This window comes from Pagrus major, chromosome 8 (assembly GCF_040436345.1).
Source record: "Pagrus major chromosome 8, Pma_NU_1.0".
NCBI classification, from domain to species: domain Eukaryota; kingdom Metazoa; phylum Chordata; class Actinopteri; order Spariformes; family Sparidae; genus Pagrus; species Pagrus major.
The window spans coordinates 12465107-12489168 of NC_133222.1; the positions used below are offsets into that span (position 1 = coordinate 12465107).

The 24062-nt window shown below is 40.3% G+C and overlaps 3 protein-coding genes across 3 annotated transcripts; 1 reads left to right on the plus strand and 2 right to left on the minus strand.

Moving 5' to 3' along the window:
* Positions 1–10: 10 nt before the first annotated feature.
* Positions 11–7660, minus strand: fads2 (fatty acid desaturase 2). Its single transcript, XM_073472389.1, has 13 exons — positions 7478–7660; positions 6625–6875; positions 5139–5249; positions 4590–4787; positions 4403–4504; positions 4205–4330; positions 4030–4090; positions 3873–3949; positions 3615–3712; positions 2417–2513; positions 2242–2321; positions 1753–1878; positions 11–963 (listed from the first exon to the last, which is right to left on the minus strand). The coding sequence occupies exons 2-13, from the start codon at positions 6832–6834 to the stop codon at positions 912–914; spliced, it is 1338 nt and encodes a 445-aa protein (XP_073328490.1). The 5' UTR covers positions 6835–6875; positions 7478–7660; the 3' UTR covers positions 11–911.
* Positions 7661–15639: 7979 nt separating this feature from the next.
* On the plus strand, positions 15640–16848 carry LOC141000508 (leucine-rich repeat-containing protein 10B). The gene has a single exon (XM_073471211.1). The coding sequence runs from the start codon at positions 15640–15642 to the stop codon at positions 16846–16848; it is 1209 nt and encodes a 402-aa protein (XP_073327312.1).
* A 3861-nt stretch (positions 16849–20709) lies between these two features.
* saxo4 (stabilizer of axonemal microtubules 4) lies at positions 20710–23810 on the minus strand. The gene is made up of 10 exons (XM_073472900.1): positions 23750–23810; positions 22973–23138; positions 22835–22880; positions 21796–21896; positions 21625–21690; positions 21432–21518; positions 21281–21346; positions 21100–21194; positions 20904–21008; positions 20710–20822 (listed from the first exon to the last, which is right to left on the minus strand). The coding sequence occupies exons 1-10, from the start codon at positions 23776–23778 to the stop codon at positions 20804–20806; spliced, it is 780 nt and encodes a 259-aa protein (XP_073329001.1). The 5' UTR covers positions 23779–23810; the 3' UTR covers positions 20710–20803.
* Between the last annotated feature and the right edge of the window lie 252 nt (positions 23811–24062).

A 24062-nucleotide genomic window follows, 5' to 3' on the forward strand; every position in this document is an offset into this window, starting at 1 on the left:
TGGAGAAACAGTCAATGCAGATTCTTTATTGTATACTGTAAAATCAGAACAAGAGTTGCAAGTAAAGAAGAAGTTTGACAGATTAAAAATGAACCCTTTCATGCATGAATTTAAGATTTTTTTTTTCTTAGATGTTTTGACTTAACTCTGAAACAAGTAAAAAATCATGTTAATAACCTTTTTCAATATACTGTATGCTATCTTCAAGGAGTTACGTAAATGTCCACTGCAGCACAAACCGTGTATCAAAGGTATAAAAGTTTATCCAGGAATAACTGTTAAGAATTGGCCACCTGTTGAATTCATACTCCAGCATATCACCATCAAAGTATTTTTAAACACCTTATTTTGTTGAAAAAAGGTACAAAGGTATCTGTTGCATCTTGTTATCCATGCGGCATTTTGTATTAATGATGCCATATCTCGAAATGACAAAGAGACACGAAGATAATAATCAAATGCAATTGTGGACAGGGCTTTGGGGAATCTCCACCTTGTTACTGGGTATGGTACTCCAGCTTAAACAGTTAAAATGAACACCATGCATGAAAGGGTTGAGCGCATAATATTATCATCCTCAGTTACACAAGATTCTTCTTTTGTCTGTCATTTTTTTGATTGTTCAAAGTGTATCACATGATAAATAAAGAAAGAAAATCACTTTAAATAACTCACAATCAGTGTTTATAATCGTATTTATAACACCATACCACTGCTGTTCAGTTAACTGTAAGGCAATGTAGAGAAAAGTCCTGCACAGAATGTAAAAAGACTGAATTACAACACCAACGATAAGAAAAGATCATTCCCACACTATCAACTAGATTATAAAACCACACAGATACAATCAATGTATGATGCAGAAGTTGAGAAAAAAACATCACTCCTTCAAGGTACAGAAAGAGAAGAAATCATTTATGGAGATAAGCATCGAGCCAGAGGTCCCCTGAGTTTTTCAGTGACCTGGAAAAGAAAAACATCAGTTAATCTATAATATTAGTCGATCAGACAGGTGGCCCACCACTCTTCTTTGTCCTGCAGGAAAAACAGTCTTGAAGAAATGTATAATATGTGAAACAAAACACAAATTGTTTCATTTTGTCTTCAGTTGCACTTTAACTTTATACGTCAGTTCAGGAAATCTGAAGCCTCGTCAGACTGAGAACATAACATTACCTCAGAAGCACTCCTACTTAAATACTTTTAAAAGTCTTTTACAAACCACCCTGAAGGTCACTGTTTTACATAATCCTTGGAAAGTGTTATCGTTATCACTTTGACCTTTATTCCTCTCTTCGTTTACTACTGTGTTTCCATTGTGTTGCTTTTATGAATTGTATGTTTTCTAACATCTGGCATTTTTTCATGTGATTGTTCTTTATGTGAACCATCTTTCTTTTGCTGTCTTGGGCAGGGCTCCCTGGAAGAAGAGCTCTCAATTGGTTAAAAAAAAGTCCTTTACAGTCTCCTTTAATTCAATCAGGCCTAACCCAATATCAAATAAAACATACACATCACAAGAAAGGTCCAAGGCACTCTCTATAAACTATTTAAATGTGTTTATTGTCACAGCATGGTCATCGGAAGGAAATTCCCTGAAGAAGACCTGATACAGAAACGTGATGTCACGACAATAAACGCATTTTAATAGTTTATAGAGTGCCTAAAATAAACTGTATTTTTGGCTTTTGACAATCTCAATGTGTCTCATCCTGGCGGTAAATAACGTGATACTGTCATCATTGGACTTACCTGATAACATCGACGATGCCCTGCCACATCGTTTTCACCTGGTAAGGGATCCCATGTTTCTCACACAGTGCGTGGACCAGCGGGGCCACCAGGTGGTAGTTGTGGCGCGGCATCGTAGGGAACAAACTTCAGAGATGAAAGGAACAGATGGGAAACAATCAGACATAATAGCATCCAACAAGTCAACAGCTGGGGTTTAAATTACTGTTCAGTCCAGTGTAATGAAGGATGCCTGACATAAACCTCATTTATATGATGTGTTTCAAAAGCCTAAATCTTCCCTGTCTGGAACCCTGACTTGATGTATGTTTATTCTTTTGTAATGATACTCCACGCTGAAGAACGCGTTAATATACACGACATTCAGTATGTTTGGCTGCACAGTTAGAGTTTGAAATGACTCGTCACAAATTATTGGTTTTGAGCTTCTTCCCTCCAAACAGGTGAACACACTATTCTCCTGAGTCCTTAGACTCAACATTGACTCACTGGTGTTCGATTTGAAAGTTGAGGTGTCCGCTGAACCAGTCGTTGAAGGCGGACTGCTCAATGTTGCAGGTGGCTTGTAACTAAAGCAGAGGATGAGACAAAGAGTGCAGGTGAGTCAACACGTCAGCAGCACCTGCAGGTAGCCGTGGGGAGTGTTTGAGAATAAAGCAGGTACCTGCATGGTCAGCCAGTCATGGTGCTTCTCGTGGTCGATGTCCATTGGCAGATGATTCATCTGAGTCACCCAGACAAACCAGTGACTCTCCAAAAACCTGCCATTCATAACAATACAACACCAGTAGTGAATGATGTGTTACACCACGTGATCAAGGTGTTAAATTACTTCCCTACTTTCTAACTGCTGAGGGCATTTCAGCTGTGTTTATCCTCCTCCACCATGACTTGTCTTCTTGGTAACACTTTATATTAAGGTCCTTGTAAAAAGCACTGCTACATAGGTTACATGGCCTTATAAGTCCTTATTAGATGCTTATTACCCATTCATAAGCTTATTTACATGTTAATAATAGCCTCATTATGTTTTTTACAGTTGTTTATAATAGCATAACAAACACATTGGTTGAGTTTAACTAACTTAACTATTATGTAATTGTTAAACCTTCACTCACCTTTTTTCGTTGCTTTATTAAGATTCATACATACTTTATTATGTATTAATTAGCAGTTAACTTTGCACTTAATGACAGTTAACTCTGCTTTTTGCAGTTATCAGATCTTAAGAAAAAAACTTATTTTACCTAAACTTATTTTTAAATTTAGTTTATGAATCCTTTATTATTTTATTATAAGACACTCATGAAGCTTTTGTTAACCTTCTTACTGTAAGCGTCTTAAAATGTTAACAAAATTTCTCAAAAGTGCTCATAAATGTCTCATAAATGAACAATAAACTTGCTATCAATGCTATAATTAACATTTATAAAGCCGTATTAATGTGAATAAGTAACAATTAAGGACTTATAAGAGCATTTTTACTTTAATATAAGGACTTTAATATAAAGCATTACTGTTTCATTTTTCTTGCTTTTTACTGTAAGTTTCAGTAACAATGAATCCATATCCTCCCATTTTAGATTGTTCACTGTCTATCTTGCAAGACCCTCAGAGCATTTTAGGTTAAAGTGTGGGTGAACAGATATTTCCATTAGTTTGATGAGAGTCCAAAGTTTCATTTTGGTTGAAAAGGGTTAAAGGTTGGGGGAGGAGTACATGATGGAGACATTTTGAAAGTGGTGCTGTAGAGCATTCAGCTCAAAAATCAATAATCAATCATTTAAAAGCTCTCAATTGATCCATTGATCCACTTGGTAAAGTGTGTCTTGTTAGAGAGTGTCACCAACAACTTAATTTACCTGACGAAGCTGATGAGCGCCAGTGAGCCAAACAGGCCGTACAGGGGAACGTAACAGCACAGGTAGCGAAGGTAGTAAGACATAGACCAAGCCAGATCCTTCCCAAGACAAGAACATTGATATGATTAATATAACATGCAACATTGTCTATTTTCACTCTAATACTTATCTTTCTTCAAAATATTGCACTATTATTAAGACTATTAGCCTGCATGTAACCTGACATATCAAAAAGAAGATCTGAAGACAGCTTCTTACCACCCAGTCGTGGCGGGAAATCATGGTGCGAATGATCTGAATGTGGAAGTAAACTGGAATGAGCAGCGGCGGTCCGACTAAAAGAGAGGAAGACAACAATTATCCCTGCACAGTTTTTATAGTTTCACTCTTTTTATATGACTCCAAGAAAACATACCAAGAAGGAAGTACTTGTGCTGGTGATGATAGGGCAGATATTTGATCTTTTTAATGCCGTACTGTAACAGAGAGGAAGACACAGTCAGAATGAGCGGCTGGTGAAAGATTACAGTACTCTAAAAACTAGATTAAACTGGATGTTTTTTGATCAATATCGGCTTTGTGCGACTTGCCTCCACTGGCTGAGTGTCTCCGAGTACAAAGATGTGCAACATGTTGACATCAGGGTCCTTACTGAAGATGTTGGGTTTAGCGTGATGCTGGAAGTGCCGATGATTCCACCAGTTGGCAGAGGCTCCCTAAGAAAGCAACGTTTTAATATCTGTGTAAAATTCTCAGAGAAGAATTATCGATCTGAGAATACAAATAACCTTTAAATGACCGATGACAAACTTGTGCAAAATGTGATTCCAGCCAGACTTCTTGAAGACAGACAGGTGGCCGAAGTCGTGCTGCAGCCATCCGGCCTGCGTCTAGGGAAGAGGAAGAGAAATGTTAGGATTCGTTTGGAGCAGAATGTGACTTATTGTTGGTTAGAGATAACGACGTTGGGGTCACCTGAGCAGTTGCCAGGATGATCGACACCAGAAAAGTCAGCGTCCAGCTGGTTCCCCACAGCCAGATGATCACCCAGGCGAGGGCCTCCAGCAGCAGGATGTGACCCAGGTGGAGGCAGAAGAACAAAGGCTGAGCTCGAAACAGACCGTCGCTCTCCGCCTGCACACGTAAAGTGTGGAAATCCCGAATGACTGCTGCCTGCGAGCAGGAGAGGAAGAAACAGACAGGTTTAAGGAAAAAAGCATTTTTTAATATCATTTGATGAGGCACAGCAGCAGGGCTCTGGTACACAGAAGAAGGTGTTAAGGCGGTTTGAGTTATTTAACAGCTAATGAAACATGAGTGTCAAGAATCTCAGACGTGCCTGAACACTGTAAGACTCATGAATAACAAAACAGATCTGTGAATAGTTCTGACCTTCTCCTTTTCCTAAGGTGTTTCTGAACATGTTCTTCATCCTGCCACGCTGTCTCACTGACACTGAAGACACTAAAGCTGCTGCTACGTGAATGCGGAGGTTTTATATGAGGAATCACAGACGTATCTCACATTTTTATTTCGGTCCTGGCTGGGCTCTGTCGCTGCCAGCTCTCCAATCAGCAGGGGCTTCAGAAACTTTCGCACAAACTTTAAATCAGGGTGAAAAGCAGTGAACGCCTCCTGGAGGAAAGAAATAAGAAATCCTGTCAATACAATGCAGTAAATAAACAGTTTTGTACATTTATCAGAAGCTCAGAATATTTACTGATGTGAAATGGCAATACAACAAAACAGTCCTGCATTCAACATTTTGCTTAAGTAAGAGTACAGAAGTATTACCAGCAAAATGTATTCAAGTACTAAAAGCAAAAGTCCTGGTTCTGCAAAGAAAGAATTGTTTTGATTATTAATATTGATGCATCAATAAGTATTGTATTGTTTCTATTGTCCCACCTGTTGTCTGTTACTTTCGTATCGTATCGTATCGTATCGTATCGTATCGTTTAGTTTCATATCATATCGTATGGTATCGTATCATATTGCATCACATCGTATCGTATTGTATCGTTTCATATCGTATCGCATCATATCCTTTCATATCGTGTTGCATCTTATCGTAACGTATTGTATCGTATTGTAAACAGCATTTCACTTAGCTTTAGCTGGTTGAGGTGGAGCTACTTTACTTTTAAGAACTTTATATGAAGTTGGGTAGTTTAGTTTCCAACGAATCATGTGACCCTCCAAAGAGTCATATAATAAATATAAGGGGACGTTAGATGATTGATGGGACACAAGAGAAGAACAAATTAAGTTCTGCTGCACATTTTTCACGATTTTTCCAGAATTTTTTTATTTATTTTTTATTTTTTGTTAAAAAATCTGTTCAAAAACTAATAATTATAGCTGTCAGATAAAAAGGAATGGGAATTGCTAAGATTTTATTGATACCAATGCCACCAGTGATTTTGTGTATCCGTTTGATCGTTTGGTAATTCCCATATTGATTCCTGATGAATTTACTGTGTGGAAAAGAAGAAGGCCTGCACAGGTTTTCAGCATGAACTCGACTGTTTTATTATCTTTGACTCTGAACACAGTGTACAAACCTGCTTAGAAAAAGGCATGCATGTGACTCAGGTGTGCAAAAGCACCGCTGTTAAATTTGGAACCGGTTCTCAATTGGAACCAGTTCTTGATATGCATCCCGACAGATAAGAGGATACTTGCATAACGTTTGTTTTCATTTAGGTTTTTTTTTTTTTTTTTTTGGCATCGATACAAGAAATTGATTTGCTCAGAATTATATTATTAAGATGGATCGGACAATTTGGAACCGGTTCTCAACGGTTCTCAACGGTTCTGGTTCTCGATTCCCATCCCTACAGATAAATGTAATGGAGTTAAAGGCACAATATTTTGCTTTTAAATGGAGTCGAGTAGAAGCATCAGGTAAAGTAAAGTGACATTTATGAATAACAACAAAAGACACTTATATTCACAGAAAGGTGTTATTTAGGCTATATAATAATAATAAAAAAAACAATTGTGTTACCGTGGCATCCTCTCCAGCATAGTGGCTGATGACCCGAAACCCTCCTGGGTGCCTCTTGGCCCATTTTGTGACGTTATAAACCTTTCGATCTATCACCAGCCACTGGTCATTCCTGCTGCTGTGGCTCTGCACCTCCTCCCAGGTGTAAACGCCACCAGCTCGCCTGCTGCCCGGCTCTCCTGGCTCCGTCAGCTGGCCTCCACCTCCCATCCTCAGTGCTGTCTCTGGCCTGGATCCACCGGTCCTGCACACTAAAGATCCAGACAGCCACAAAGTTTAACACCTGGATGTGAAAATGATGTGTTTAACACCCTGCTGACAGTCTGCAGGCACACACACACACTGTGCAGAGGGAGAGGAGGAGGATTTTAACCTGTTGCTCTCTTTACTTTAACCACCCAGCTGATTGTAACACAAGAGAAGTAAGACAAAGAGAAGAGGAATATCTTCACTAATAATTAATGATGAAATCCGACAACGAGGAGGCTGCTTTGGTGAGGCGGGGCGGATTTTTTTTTTTATTACATATGGAGGGATCACCATTTGTCTGTGTCGACATGCATGGATGTATAGGCCAAGTGCACACAGTCAGATGATCACATTTTGGAAATAATCTATATTTAGCCCGTTTGTGCGTTTGAGACTATTCATTTTATGGCAGCGCGTGTCAGCAAGAAGTCGCATCCATCAAAAATAGGACACAAAGCAGACATTTTAAACACAATCACAGTCTGTCGAATAACGTTTATCGTCCGTGAGTCGATTAATTCAACATTGATCGCAGATAGCAGGGGACAGACAGGCTTGTCCAGGCCCGCTGCATGCATGAAGATGAAAAATATTTCAGACTTACAGTGTCCAGATTTCGGCTGCTGCTCTGCTCGGGTTTCACTCACACTAACACACCGCCTCACTTTTATGCGCCCCCGATGCGTTCACATCCATTTTAAATCGTACACATCCCCAAAATTCATCCTCTGTCTTGCCCCCAGTATGTTCACGGACTCATTCACCCACTCATTCAGTACAAATTCCGAGCCGATCATTCGAGGGTTTCTGGGCCAATCGGCGTACAGTATATCCTGGACCACCGGCTGATGTGCAATAGGCTCAATAAACGGCTCATCTGAATATTACACAGTGCTCTGTGCGCTCAGACGGAAACAGTCTGCGGGAGCACGTCGCTTGTACACTTCCCTCAAATGCAGCCTCGCAGTGGTGGAAGAAAGTAGGCTACTCGAGTAAAAATAGAAATCATACAGTGGCCTGTTGTGTTGCATTCAAAATCTGCATCAGAATAAACTTTAAAGTCCAGGAGCATGCGCACATCACTGATGCGTTAAAGAGGCACTATGTAGTTTTGGAGAATTGTAATGTTTATAGTATTAATGAGGTAATAATACAAACTTTTACATAACTGAATAAACAAGCTGTTCTCAGAGGAAAATAAGGTCCCCAGAACACTGTTTGAATATAGAAAGGTGGCGGGGTCCGCCACATATAAACAACGAAAAGCAGTATGAAGTTGTGTTGTCCTTTAATGTCAGTTTGTTCAGTTTGTTCAGTAATGAAAACAAAGACAGTTTGTTTACTTAGTTTGTTTCGGCATAAAGAGCAGTCAATGTTTGTGACCACATGCCCTCTCCATATATGTACATGTGGACGATTGTAAGACGTAAGCCCCCCAGTTCAGTTCTTGGAAAAGCAATATGGACAAAGACATTCAGACTTCCTGCAACCACCTTTCCTAATTCCCAACAGAAAGGGGGTTAAACGATGGACAAATACCTTAAAGTGGATCAGGGAAAGTCTGTAATGTTGTAAAGGTTATATGCAGTGAAAATGGTAATAACTTTATTTTTCGAATAAAAAGAAAATTTCAAAAAGACAAAAAAAGTTTTCTCTGAAGATGGGTACCAATGATGTTCTGGGCAGTTTTAAGCACCCACTGTAGAGCCTTCCTGTCCTGGGCTGTGAACGAACCATGCCAGTTTATGATGTTCCCATTGCTCCTCTGTAAATGTGGACCAGAACTTGGCATGGTAATTTTGCCTTCTTATGTTTCCTTAAGAAGTACAATCGTTTCTGAGCTTGGTGGAGATGAGTGATGTCCATGATAGGCTTTCTGTGATGTTGATTCACAGGAACCTAAATATGTTCACCTTAGCTCCACTGATGTAGAGGGGTGTGTGTCTTTTCTAAAATCAACAATCAGCTCCTTGGTTTACAAGGTTTTTGATTTCCTCTCGATATGAGCTCTCATTGTTGATAACAATGTAGCCGATGACGGTGGCGTCGTCTGCATACTTCCCAATAGAGTTTGCTTGATGTCTGGGTGTGCAGTCATGGGTGTAAAGTGTGAACAGGAGGGGGCTGAGCACACAGCCCTGGGGGGCTCCGTAGGAGGTGGTGTGACTGCCAATCCGAACTGTCTGGGGTCTGTTTGTGAGGAAGTCCAATATCCAACTGCAGAGTGTTGTACTCAGGCCCAAAGTGTTTGATTGTATTCAATACGGAGCTGAAATCAACACAGCATTGTGATGTAGCTGTTCTTATTTTCAAGGTGTGTGAAGACTGAGTGGAGGGCAGTGGAGATGGTGTCCTCTGTAGATGAGTTGGTACTGAATGCAAACTGCCTGAACAAGGCTGATCCATGGAGGCCTCACCATGGATCAGACTTGGCTCTGACCCTGGGGTCGTTCCATTGTGTTTGGCAACAGGGCATTGCTGGCAGACCCTTTGAGTCCTGTGAGTTGCAAGGTGATGCCTCCATGGATCAGACTTGTTCGCATGGACACTTTATGGGATTGGGATTTCGGGAAGGCTAGGTTGACGCCTTGAGCTCTTTGCCATGTTCCTCACACATTTCTGAGCAGTTTTTGCAGTGTGGCCATGGGAGAGTGCAGTTTCCATGAAGGGGTGTACTTAGTCTGATGAGATCTATTCAGGTGAGGAGACATTGGCAGTACTCTGAAAGGTAGAAAATACAGCCTGCATTTAGCACTCCGCAGCAACAATGACCACAATGGCAAGAGTTGACCATTGACCATGAAACCTTGCCTCTTAAAGATGATTATCATACTTTGACAGATAGCACATCGAAACATTATTTCTTCTTCCTAACAAATTCAGAACAAGTTTCAAAAAGCACAGAGTAAAAGTGGCTCGGGTTGAATGCTAAATAATCTAAAATCATGCCCACACTTCCAGGCTAAATTCCAGGCTAAGGTCTCCATACTACCAATGGTTGCAATGGTGCCATGCCAAGTCCAGCTACAATGCCTATAAAAGTTTTCATCCCCTTTGACGTCATCATCTTTTATTTATTTTCACAATATTAAATTAAAGTAGATTAAAAGGATAAGTTCACCCAACAGTCAATATCTACTCACCTCCTGGTGAAGTTTTGTCATCCACAAAACATTTCTGGAGCTGCACAGCAAAACAGTGTTGTGTCGTTCTCCTAAACAAGCGAAGTATATGTGAAATGTATTTTTAAGGCGTTATCTACATCCTTTAAAAGCCAAAACCTGCACTGTAGCTGCCAAGCTTAAAGCGTTTGCGTTCACTCTCTCTGAAGTAGGTGCACAAGTTTGACTGTGCGTCAAGGGTGTTAATAATGTCTATTATTCAACTGCCTTTAATTCAATTTGGGATCTCAGGGCTTGAAGACTTGGATTGTGCCAGACGAGTTGTATGGAGCCAATTTATTTATTTATTTATTTTTACATTTTATAACAAGTCCCTGGCTACTTTTTGTTTTGTGGACGATGGAACTGTATCTGACTTTCTGTGGATGTGGGGGTGACTAGATAATAATTTTTAAGTGAACTTTAATCCTTTAATGTAATTTTTATGTATACATTTTTTTTTTTAATATTTTTTTTTCCTCTGTTGTTTTGTTGTCTAACTGCTAAATATTTGCATATATGTTACAAGGAACTAAGAAGACTGGAGCCTTTATGAAACCTGTTACCATCTTAACATTGATAAATATATTATGAAGTTGGTCTGTTGCAGGTCCGTCCTCCACCAGCAGATGCTGCAGACGTGTTCCTTTATTCAGATACCTTCCTTGTCCTGATGTAACCCAGAGGATGCAACAGCAGATATCATTACAGTCTTGTGATGATCAACAATGTCATATCCCCCAAATGTGAAATCTCATCATTATTAATGAGTTGGTTTTGGTACATAATGAAAAATGACAATAAGCAATAATTTCTGCTTTAATTTAGTTTTTCTTTTATTGTGTGTTAGTTGGTATTAACATATGTTTCCACATGGTTGGGACGTGCAGCGCATCATCACACATTCACCTCAGCTGTCACACCCATCCACTGCCCAAGGTCTCGGTCTGTCTGTCTGATGCTTACAGTCCATTGTGTCATTTCAGGGTCGTTTCAATGCGGTGCAGAAATTTGCAAATCAGCTCTTTTGGTCCTCAGCATATCAGACAGGATTATCCTCAAGCAGCGTGCAGCCTGTCTCCCTGTTTGTCCGCTTCTTCTGCCACAGCTCATCAGGCTGACAGAGGAGCTGTACATCTGACCCCAGCAGCTTTTCAAGGCTTTTCTTCAGTATCACATCCAACAAAGCAGGCTGTCAATCAGACAGCCTGTCTGCTATTGTCCTGTATTCAATCAGGTCAGAGGTGAAGAGTGTATCTGTGACAATTTTGAGACATTGGTAATTTATCTTAGTATTTTGATTGTGGGAAGTTTTCAACTTTCCTGCATGTCTGATGGAAATAATATACTTTCTACTCCACTACATTTATCTAATGGCTGAAACTTCCTAGTAACTTTTTTGATATTACAATTATATATTAAAGCTAGTTGGCTGTCAGCTGTAGTCTGTGCGGTGTGATCATGTGGAGCTTTTTGACAGAGACACAGGCGGCATGAGATGACACAACAGGCGGCTATTGTCACCACTAGTTTTTGGTTTGGTTTGGCATGTTTAAAGTTTAATTTGTTTTGGAGGCGAGTAAAAGAAAGAAGCAATACATTTCATGTTATTTTTTCAGTTGTTTTTTAACATTTTAAAACAAGCCCCCATCTACTTCAGTTGTTTAGGAGAATGCTGCAACGCTGTTTTGCCGTGAAGCTCCAGAAATGTTTTGTGGACTACGAAACTTCACCTGACTTTCCATCGACAAGTGGCTGAGAAGACAATAACTAAATTTCCATTTTTGGGTGAAACTATCCTTTAAGAATAACTGTAATAATAAAACAGAAACATCCAATATTCTCCCTGATGGTCTCGTTTGCTCATGTAGCTCAAAGGAGGCATCCATGTTCATTGGAGACTGTTTCATAACCAGTTAAAAGCGCCTTGTAGTATCTTTAAGTAAAGTTAAGTAGCACTTAAACGCACCAAAGCACTCAAATAGCAAAAGTACTCATCAAGTAGAAGAAGTGCACCTATGAGTGTTATATTATTTTTGTTTTTTTGGCGTTTTCATGGCTTTATTTGATAGAACAGCTGAAGAGGCACAGGAAGTGGGATGAGAGAGGGAGGATGAATGCAGCAAAGGACCAAAGGTCTGATTCAAACCCTGGGCGGCTGCAGCGAGGACACAACCTCTGCACATGGGCTGCACGCTCTACCAACTGAGCTACTGAGGCGTTCCTGTTATATTATTGTTGTATGTATCTTAATGTAATCTTAATCTGCAAAATAACTTGTTACAAAAACCTCCAAAGAAATGTAGTGGAGTGAAAATATGTCCCCTCAGAACTGAAGTACTGAAGCGTAAAATCGAAATCCCAGGGTAATTTTCGTCTTGAATTTCTCCTGAAGTACAATAATTACATACTTACATTCGGTCCCTCGTTCTCTTCTCTGAGTAAGCAGTTGTAATGGAGTATTTTTACATCGCTATAAGTAGGAGAGGAAGTGAGTATTCCTCCACTGGATAAAGTTAGCTCGTGCTTTACAGGCTGTTGTCCTTGTATTTAAAACTTCCTCTGGGCTCATCAAATTTTTGGTGCTATTTTGAGCCACAGTGTAAGAATATATTACATAGTCGTGTCACATTCATTCAAATCTTTAGTGGGTTTTGTTATGTATGTATCCATCCATCTATCTGAGGTGGAGTAGATTACATTTTGATGACCTACATGCAAAAATATTATTAGCATTTTGTGTGACTTTAAATCCACCACATTTATCTGATGACTTCCTGTAGCTCAAGAGTTTAACAATCAATAATAAGATGTTAAAATACTGATTATCCTTCTGGTTGAGTGATTCCTACATCTGCCTCAGATTGAACACTGTGAGTGTTGGAGTCAGTTTAGAGGTTATTTTTGTGGTCTGTTCTGTGTCAAAGCAGAAAGTCACATGAAGCCTGTCGTCACAGCTTTTTTAACTAGTCAATAAAAACCTGCTGAAGCTGAAGTCTGTGGTGTTTGACACAAAGCAGCACTGGAGTTACCATGTTTGGTGTGTCCAGGAGATTGTGTGATCATTACTGGCCTTTTACAATGTATTGTGTATATTTATGTATTTACAGAAGTGGATGAAGTATTCAGATTGTTTACGTAAATAAAAATATACAGCAGTAGAAAAAACATATAACTTAATCTGGAAGGTGAAATAAATGTAGAAAGAGACAGAGAAGAGAAATGTTTTAATAAAGCAAAAGTCAAACTCCATAGTACTTAGAAAGTGGATGTTACTTTCCAATAGAGTGTATTTTTTATTTTGAATGCCTTATTTGACCGGCGAGAAGGGCTTAAAACTTTGTTTTTTATATTTGTGAAGACATTACAGTACTGTATATTAGATGATGACTTGGCAAAATTAACAGATAGAGAAAGAAATACACAGACAATCGGACAAAATGACGATAGGAATAGATGAAACAAATAAACATATTGCGTGCATCTGACAAAACAACCAACGAGTAAACAAAATAGACAAACAACGAGAAATGGCAACATTTAACAATAAAATAATTGCTAAATGGTAAATTTATAGTTAATTAAACTTTAGTTAATAGTAATTTGACTGTTAACAAACAATGAAAGGCTTTATAAACCATTTATTAAGCAATTGTTTATTGAAAAGTTGCCGTAGATGATTATAATACTGTGTAAATAGTTAATATAGTTCATCTATAAACATTTTGTTTATAGACCTTTACAACTGCTTGTTTATGGTCTATATAGAATTTCATTGTTTAGCAATCAAATACCTATTCAAATTAAATTAACTAAACATTTACCATCTATTAACGATGGTTATTATAAGGTGTTGCCGGAGAAATCAATGTATATATGAGCTATTAACACTGACCAGTATGTGAGATATTATAACAGGAACACGGATTGTGGGTATGAAAGCCTAATAGATAAAGGATAAATCTAAGTTAAAGGTGCATTATGTCGTTTTGGGGAAGAAATGTTAATCAGAAGAGAAAGACTGACCTTAAACACAGTTTCATACTGTTTAACTTTGTTTATATGTGGCGGACCCTGCCACTTTTCTAGCTTCAAACAGTGTTCTGGGGACCTTATTTTCCTCTGAGAACAGCTTGTTTATTCAGTTATGGAAAAACATAAATACTGAGTTTGTATTATTACCTCATTAATACTGTAAATATCAAAATTCTGAGTTTGGATTTCTTCTCCACAACTACATAGTGCATCTTTAAGTGAAAACTAGCCAGAAATCTACAAATTCAGCTGCATAAAGTCTCATCTGCCAAGAATAAATAATATAATATAATATACTAAATATGCAGACTCTAAAACTAGTTTTCACTATGAATGGGTATTCCAAATGAAAATCTACAGATGTTAACTTCACGCATAGTTAATTTGATGTTTACAAATATGTAGATGTGCATTGACACATATACTCTATAGATAATCTGTTGAATATCCACAGACAGCGTTAACAAATCCTCTGTAAACTCTGTAGGCAGACTATCCAAAATAAAATGTGACTGAATAAACAAATATATTTTCATTTCATGTAATATAAGTTGTTGTTTTTTAAAAAACACATCTTAAAACGCGATCGGAGGGAAAGTTTTTATCTGTAGTGTACTTTTAACACACACCCACATCACCACACACACACACCCACCCTCTCTCTCTCACACACACACACACACTGACCATGTGATATGAATGTCCTCTGCTCCGGTTCCACAGGGAGGAGGAGGAAGAGGAAGAGGAGGAGGAAGAGGGAGGCAGCAGTTTAATGTAAACCTTCTCACTGATGGAGCGAAGCGGCCAACATCAGGAGCAGAGTCTCTCTGAGAGTCTGTCCGGCGCTGCAGTTTCCTCCAAAAATGTGCAATTTCTTCTCCTTCCTGCGCGGATTATAACTCCGGGAGACCTCGGCCTCTAATGGGGAGCAGCTGCATTAACTAGTGGACAGACTTCCATTAACTGCTGGCGGCCAGGTCACTGAGCTGCGCGCACTGTGGGCTTATCCACCGACACCCGGCAGGAAGACTGACTATTAGTGTCCTAAAGTGGCACCTTGTTTTTTTTTTTTTTTCGTTTTTTTTTCTCTCTCCCTCTCTCTGATAGACAGACTGGATCACGTGAACAGGTGACCTCGAAGCTGGCGCCTTATCTGTCTCTTAAAAGCCTGGAGGGAGTTAAAGAGGAGAGGGGAGGAGAGGGTAAGGACTGCAAGAATTCAATTTCAGCTCAAAATTCAGCTGTACTTTGTTGAGCCGCACTATTACTATTATTATTACTATTACTACTACTATTACTATTACTACTACTACTACTATTACTACAACTATTACTCCACGGTTTGTTAGGTATTTTCTGATGAAGGGACGAACAGACACCTGACAGACCGCCGTGGCATGGCTGCAAAAGTGTTAATTGGCTGGGACCATGTTGCTGTCTGCAGCCTGTGGGTTCAGCAACAGAGCAGCGGCAGCCTCCAAACTGAGGGTTAACTTGTCACAGACACTCCCTCGTCAAATGACTCTGTCCCCCTGACTCCTATGTGAGTCAGGGGGCTGCAGGCCACATCATGGGCAACTCCTCCAGGAAGGGTGAGGGAGAGGAAGGAGAGGAGGGAGGAGTGGAGGGAGGGGTGGAGGGCGAGGAGGCAGAAGTCACCGAGGAGAAGAAGAAAGAGGAGGAGGTGGAGGAAGAGCTTCCACTCGGGGTGGAGGAGTTGTTTGAGAGCGGGGATCCCGTGCTGGACTTGAGCTACCGTAAATTTAAGCGTCTACCATCACGCGTTCCTGGCCTGATGCATCTGGAGAAGCTGTATGTGTGCGGGAACAGCCTGCGCACTCTGCCGGACAGCATCTCCCAGCTGCAGGGTCTGCGGATACTCGCCCTCGACTTCAACAAGATGGAGGACGTCCCTCCGGCCGTCTGCCAGCTCACTAACCTCACCCGCCTTTACCTGGGCAGCAACAGGTTGATGTGCCTCCCGCCTGAGCTGAGGAACCTGCAGAGTCTGCGCTGCCTGTGGATGGAGAGCAACTACTTCCAGAGCTTTCCACGGGAGCTCTACGACCTGCCCAACCTCAAGTCCCTTCAGATTGGGGACAACCGGCTGAAGACGCTGCCCTCCGACCTCTGGCGTATGGAGTCTTTGAGAGGATTATGGCTCTACGGGAACCGCTTTGACACCTTCCCCAGAGTCCTGCTGCGAATGGAACACTTGGAGATACTGGACGTGGACCGCAACAAGATATCAGAGTTTCCCAGCCTGAAGCGTCTCCACGCCCTGCGCCTCTTCTCCTACGACCACAACCCGGTGGACGCCCCTCCTAAAGTGGGCGACGAGGTGCTCGTGGTCGGGGAGGGTGCTGCAGAGTTCTTGGAGGCGCGTGAGGCCAGAAACGAGAGGCGACGAAAGGCCGCAGAGCAAGAGGCAGAGGAGCTGGCTCTGGCAGGAGAGGAGCCGGTGATTCACGGCATCCTGAAGAACAGCAGCTCCAACTCCAAACAGGCGGTGAACGAAGCTGCGGTGACTTTAGGGGATGCAGACATTAGAGAGGAAGAGGCGAAAGAGCAGGAAGAGGACTTTGAGCTGCCAGTGACTGAGTACGACGGGGCTGAGCTTGTGTATGATGAAGAAGGGATCGAATATGAGACGGAGGAGCTGATATGTGAGGGAGACGGATTTGAGTATGAGGGAGAGGAGCTGGAGTACGAGAGGGCTGACATGGACTATGAGTATGAGGAGCTGGAGGACACAGGGAGACTAGATGAAGGAGCATGAAGTAGGGCTGGGCGAAATGGCCTTAAAATAATATTGCAATATTCTTAATAGAGCCGATGCTCAATTTTGACAATACTGATATTAGGGTGTAAAATATTTCAATATTGATATATTGGCTGGTATAACTATATTTTTTGCAATGATTCTTGAAATATGCTCAAACACTTGTGACAAAGATATGTCACAGAGGCAGGATATCTAACTTTATTGTCTCAAAAGACATCAATGCACTGAAACCGTAGACTTGACTGGGAATTTAATAATTATAAATTACCCCAAGAATCTTTTTCTGCTTTATAATGCAAACAAAAAAAAAACAAAAAACAAAAAAAAGTTTTCATAATGGGGCATATTGGACAGCATATACGCCAATACCCATATATCATTGATACCTTAGACCAATATTGGCCAACTGATATCGGTCAGGCTCTAATTTATAGGCTATATTGCGATACACGATATGTATCTTGAAGCACTTCATGCAAGGACTGGGCGACAAAATCCAATTTCAAAATCATTTTGACCAAATACCTTAATATCAATATTGCGAAGATACTGCCACGATTATCCTGTCCAGCATACAGGTAATTGTGAGTCACGATATTATCCCGAAAATCGTCAAAATATTCCTAAACCTTTAAAGTAAGAACTAAAATTGCCTTTAAACATACTGGAATCACGTTTTTATTGGCTCACAGATAGGACACATCTCTTTTTTTGTGAAAAAACAATGAAAGAATTTTAAATAAGTAATCGTTTTTTAAGTTTGGTATCCATATTTATTTACACACAACCTGTTTCAATTGTTTTTATGGGGGATTCAATGTGCAAGCCATGCATTCAGCCATGGTGACAGGCTTAAGCAGTTCTGTACTCAGGACTTCTCAGGACTGTACGTCAGCGAACAAAACAGCTTTTTCAAGTCACTCTGGTGAGGATATCTCGATTCACCACAATCAATTTATTGTGAGTGTTTTTTATCGCAGTCCACGATAAGATCTTTTATCGTCCCATCTCTAATCAGTACTTTCACAAAATATTAACACATGGATATTCTTGATAAACTGGAATGGTCCTCGAGTGCATACCTCTGTCAAGGCTCAACAGTCTTCTTTTGTGCTCACTCATGAATACCAGCCACCTAAATATGCCTGATTTCTGAAAATAATGAAAATATAGAAAAGCAGCCTATCTTTCTTTTCTCAACAAAGTGAGAACAAAGTCCTGGATCCGTACTGTACAGTAGTGCATCCTTTAAAACCAGGAAAAGACAACACTTATGCCACATCACGATGTAATGGTATCCAGAATCCAAGATGATATTCAGTCTCATATCAGGTTAACGATATAACATTGATACGCTGCCCAGCCCTAGCATGGAGGACCCTTCATACATCCAGACTCAGATGATCTGCAGGCAGGTGGAGGTGGATGGAATCACAGGGTGAGGGTGGGACTGTCTTAACTGAGCTGCTAAGTCCTAATTTATTGTTAACTGTGAAAATAAATGAGGCATTATGACACTGTAAACTGACAGCACCTGTGACATCTCAATCAGCTGCAAATGACCAAAATCAGAGCAGGACTCAGGAGGAGTGTGTGGTTATGTGTGTGGTTGTGTGTGTGTGTGTAGTGAGTCTGTTTTACATTAGTGTTGTTTTCTGAGTGTACGCAGGAGACCGAGTCTTCCATTATTAAATATTAACTCAGCTGATGAAGTCACTGTCAATCATTTATGTGGAAATATGTCTTAATTGGGAGCTGGTGAACGCATCGGCAGCAGCGAACATTTACAGGACTGACTTACTGTAGTATTTCCACACATCATGGCCTGTGTCTGTTTTGCGTGCCTGCCGGTGCACCTCAGCTCGCCTCATTGCTATTTTTATAAACCGAGACTGCATGTAAATGTGTGTATTGGATTTGGATTTGCAAAATATTTATGACATGCTAAACACAACCCCTCCAACCCTTGTCACTGTTGTGTAAGCAGTCATGTGGGTGTCAGTGCCAAGAAAGCGATGGAGACAAGCAGGATGAATAGCTGGGGAGCCTCACCATAAAAGGTAAGTCCATAGGGAGGTCCACACATGAAATGGACTCAAGCAGGTGATTTTTACTCAGTTAAAAAGAAAAACTAAAGCCCCCTTCAGGTCAGAGTCTCAGGTCCGTCATGACCTTTGTGTACTCCTTTTTGTCGGTGACTACACCTTTCCTACCGCCGTCTCCAACATGAAGCAGGCCCGGCCCTTGTTCTCCTCTCATCTCTGCACTCATTATTCATGTGGGGCTCGTATGTAATCCAATCCTCTTTCCCTCCACGTATCTTTTTCTCACATCTCATTGAAAGAGTGAAATATTTATCCCAGACGCTGAAATATTCATGCTCGTTCTCGTGTGGCAGCGCGTCTCGACTCCTGTGTCTGTGAAACAGAACTCATACTCTGGATGATTACTTTTCTTAAATTTCTAAATGAGAAATATGATAATCCCCCTTTTTACATAAAACCATAGATTTTACATATGTGTGCGGGCATTTGTGCAATGGTAAGTTAAGTGTTTGACCTATAAAATATGTTGCTGTCTACAAGTTGCTTGTTTTATTCAACCAACATCTTATATAAAGATAGTGTATAGAAAGAAAAAAAGCAGCAAACCTTTGAAATTAGTCACTTTTTGTTAAACATGGTTGAATAGTTAACTAGTATTGCACTCAATAGAGCACACACATCAACAGTCCTCACTCATAAATACACTACTTCAGTGTCATCCTCAGGAATTGCCCTTTAGAAAATGTCATGTAGTTGTCCCGTCCAAAGCTGATACGCGATTTTCACCACTACACAGTGACAGTGCTAACATGCTAATGTTTAGCAATTGTAGCCTACCGTTTACCATCTAACATTTTCTAGTTAGCACTAAGCACAGTACAACTTCAGATGGGAATGTTGTTAGTTTAGCAGGTATTTGATAATAAAATAAAGCACCAGACAAAATGAAATGATGACCAGCTGATGGCGCAAAATGTCATTTTGATTCATCCTGTGACATAAATGTCTGCACCAAAATTTGTTAAGATATTGAAGTCTGGACCTGGAAATGTTGGATCCTCACCTGACAGACCAACATTTCCAGCTGCTAGCATGGCTTAAATTTCCACAAAGATTTTACTTCACTTTCTTCTTCTTCTTGTGAATTCATCAAATATTTGAATTTTCATGAATAAATACAAAAAATTCCCCAAAACATTTTCACTGCTCACCTCTGGAAGACGTATGAGCAGCTAATTAAAGATGATCTACCATCTAAACTTTGTTGACACCAACAATTCTTTGCAGACACTCGGTGAGGTTTTATCTATCTCTTGTTTTGACACAGCAGTCTTTTGTTTATTTGACTTGATAATGTAAAACCGCTGCAGTTTCTGAGCTACAGTATATGACACATGCTTTTGGAAAGTCAATCCTTCTCCTCGGTCGGTGCTCTGCTGCTCGCTCCACAGCTGTGGGTGGCAAAACAGTTTGACACAGCGCAGACGTGGATGGGAATCGGTGCCGTACTCAGACTGAGTGTAATTATTTTGCTCATTAGTTTACACTCCTCTCATTCTCTGTAGGTCACTGACAGCGAGGCGGTCAGAGACAATGCATCATCTCTTTCACTCCCTCTTTGGCTTTCAAACGACTCACTTCACACAACTGTGTGACTGGCAGCTTTTCAACTCGCTCAGAAAAGGACTTCACAAAGAGATGAAAATTAGCTGTTTTTTTGACAGCGCTTTTGTTAAACAACTCAGATGGGGGAGTGATCAAGGTTATCATGATGTGATTATAAGGAAATGTAATACAGCAACAGTTTTAAATTACACGTCCACCATTTTTATTTATACAAGAATGACTTAAAGCAGAGAAAAGAGTAATGAGTGAACAAGAAATGTTTGTTTTTGTGTGAAGGTCTAGCTTGTTAAGATGAACCTGTGAGATAAAAAAAAAAAAAGTCATGTCAGTTCAGGAAACTGACATGACAATGTGACTTCCTGGAGCTTGTTTGTTTACCTGTCCACGTCTCGACGGTTGTAGCCGCTGTCCATTTTTGTGCTGATGATTCCTGCAGCAGTGTAGCCAGATTTCAACTCTTCAGTATCAGCACGATGACAGAACCTGTAAAATAATGTTTTTTTTGTTAAGTGGATATTTGCCAACTAAGCAGATGCTTGGAGAATATCTCCCAGTCAATCTAGAAAGTACTTACGTGCTCTTATAATGTGTCGTGAAGTGTGAACGATCGTAAGGTGTGTCAGGGAAAGTCTGGTTGTTGGGAGCATTCAGAAGAGACCCTGTGGCCTCCTAGAAAACACAACAACAGACTTAAGAAAATACTCAAGATAACAAGAAAGGATAAAGCAAAAAACTATGAGATAAAAATGTATAACCTTTTTCCCAATGGTCTTCGCAGTCGGTGCATTACTTTGAGTTTGCTGCGATGGCAGAAGGGAGCTCTAGAGGAGCGGAGTGAAGGATGTTGAAGTTAAAGTGAAATCATTCAAATCTACTACAGCTGACTGGGAGGAAGTCAATACGTACCGGGCAGGCCAAAGGAGCAATGGCACCTCGAGTGAACCCTGTTTCTCGAGAAGAGAGGCTGCACAGGCCCGGCCTCGCCTCAGCGCCCTCAAATGAGGCAAAGAAACACATAGTTACACTGAACAGACTGTGGAAAATAATATTACATCCTTTTAAAAGAAAAGTCAGAGTGAGAGAGGTTGTGTGGGTCAACCTGCAGAAATGTTGGCGGCATGAAGTCACTTTTCATCACTGAGCTGCGAGTCTGGTGAGATTCAACCTGAAGACAAAATAGTGAGAGTAGACGTTGCAGGAAGAGAGACAGAGCGCGGAGCGTAACAATGACCTGCTGATATTATCGTGCATCTCCAGAGACAATACTTACTATGCAGCTTTTTCTGTCCTGAAATGTGTAATGTTGGAGGTCTGTTCCTTCTGTGAAACCACTTTTTCCTTTCGGACCCACAGTCACCAGGTTCTGGGAAACTGGAGGACATGCAACAGTGTAAAGCACTCCAACAGGTCATAATAAAGAAATAATGCTCCTGAATTCGTTGTTTTGTACGGAAGCCCTAAAGGGCCATGCATTCATACATTTTATTTCCTCCGTTTTCCCGTGATAACGAGTTAATTTCATTTGTTTTCTCGAGATCTCGAGTTATTATCTCGAAATAACAACTGCCGTTTTCCCGAGATAACGAGATAATTAATTCGAGATCTCGAGATAACGAAACTTTGTTTTCCCGAGATAACGATATAATTAATTCGAGATCTCGAGATAACGAAACTTTGTTTTCCCGAGATAACGATATAATTAATTCGAGATGTTGAGAAAACAAAACGATAGTGTAGTATATTAAATCATTGCAGGAAACATCATTCAGTGTAGCAATGTCAGAGGAGCAGGAGCATATCGATCACCTCGTCACATATCTTTTCAATCAAGGCCTGACACAGGCTGAAATAGCATTATGTCTTGTTATTACAGATAATATACACATTAGTGTGCGTAATCTAAAAAGATGGTTAGCAAGGCTTCAGCTATATTGGCAGTGCAATCTAAGTGAGCCTGATGTCGTTGCTAACTACATAGCTGACCAGTTACGAGGTCTCGGGCGTCTCCATAATCTCAGGCCTATCATATCACAGTCATTATCTCGAGATCTCGAATTAATTATATCGTTATCTCGGGAAAACAAAGTTTCGTTATCTCAAGATCTCGAGAAAATTATCTCGTTATCTCGGGAAAACGGCAGTTGTTATTTCGAGATAATAACTCGAGATAACAAATGAAATTAACTCGTTATCACGGGAAAACAGAGGAAATAAAATGTATGAATGCATGGCCCTTTAGGGCTTCCGTAGTTTTGTATTTTCCCATAACATATTCACATAAACTCTGGTTTTCACAAAGTTTATTTTACCTGTAGATGTGAGAGGATGTGGCACAAACAATCTTTGGTATTCTGTCTGAAGAGACATTGAAGAAGACAGATAATGAGACATTTACGACGTGTCGCTCCCAAGAAGTGTTGTCGTGTTTGTGTGTTGTTAAGTCCTACCTTCTCCTCTGCAGTCACCGTTTTTGGATGACTCTTCAGCTGATGGAAGCCGCTCTGTCTGTGTTTGTTAACGAGGTTTGGCAAAGGCCTGGAATAATAATCAGGCTGGATGTGAGGCTGGTAGTGTCGTTTAGTTTGGGACACGTAATTGTCTGATAGCAGGAGTCTGTAGATGAAAACGAGGTAACAAAGCTTTTTAAGCAAGAGGGGAACATTCATTTCATCTATCAGTCAGGCTGTTCACAGTCAAATTATGCATTTCACAAAAATGCAAACACAAAAGAACCTGTGCTTCAAAATGTTCACCTAAATTACGTTTACATTCTTGCTTTCTTGTTTGTTGTTAAGATGGCTTGAGATTTATTCGCCAAATTTATAAGAAGATGTCAAATCAACCAAAAATGATTAAGATCACCTGTGAAGATTTAACACAGTTGTGCAGAGTCTCAAAGATTAGCTCCCTCTGAGATTTCTGCCTGCATGAGAGAGCATAATACAGTTTTGTGTGTGGCTGTCACTGCATTGAAAAATCAAATATTTAAACATAAATGCTGTATATTTGGTAGGAAGTAGTTTCTATGGAAAGTATCCACAGAACATTTTCCAATAAAATGAACAGCACAAGTGAACCCGTATTCACTGAATGCACATCTTAAAAACCCTGCACACACATGGTAAATTCACGTGTGATTTTAATCATTCAGCCTGATTAGACCTCTTCTCAGGGCTGTGAGAGTGTCATAAAAGGAAAAGCACAGGTGTTTCTGCAAACATTACCGATTTATTCCAACGTCCCAGGAAGCCATGACAGTGAGTCAGCATGCACAACGCCAAGACCCTGAAGCTTAAGCAGTGATGTGGAATTCACCCATCATTAATTTCATTAATTACACCTGTGCTTTTCCTGCTGCGACATCTCCAAATGTCTTCAGTGAGAATGTGACCTGCATTGGTTTAATCATCCAGAATAACTGAAAACACCTGTGATGTTGTGATGCCATAAAATCCAGTAAGACTTTTAAGCCTCTTTGTTGTCAGAACATGACATGAAATGTCCATATGGCCCCATGCCGAGTAAACTATGGCTGAG

Coding starts and splice junctions, on each gene's coding strand:
- fads2 (XM_073472389.1), bottom strand. CDS start 6,834: ATGGGAGGTGGAGGCCAGCTGACGGAGCCAGGAGAGCCGGGCAGCAGG. Junction 4,505..4,589: donor TCATCCTGGCAACTGCTCAG/GTGACCCCAACG, acceptor CCTCTTCCCTAG/ACGCAGGCCGGATGGCTGCA. Junction 1,879..2,241: donor AACTTTCAAATCGAACACCA/GTGAGTCAATGT, acceptor TCATCTCTGAAG/TTTGTTCCCTACGATGCCGC.
- LOC141000508 (XM_073471211.1), top strand. CDS start 15,640: ATGGGCAACTCCTCCAGGAAGGGTGAGGGAGAGGAAGGAGAGGAGGGA.
- saxo4 (XM_073472900.1), bottom strand. CDS start 23,778: ATGGCTTCCTGGGACGTTGGAATAAATCG. Junction 23,139..23,749: donor TGGGACGTTGGAATAAATCG/GTAATGTTTGCA, acceptor TTTCATCTACAG/ACTCCTGCTATCAGACAATT. Junction 21,519..21,624: donor TGCCGCCAACATTTCTGCAG/GTTGACCCACAC, acceptor GCCTCATTTGAG/GGCGCTGAGGCGAGGCCGGG.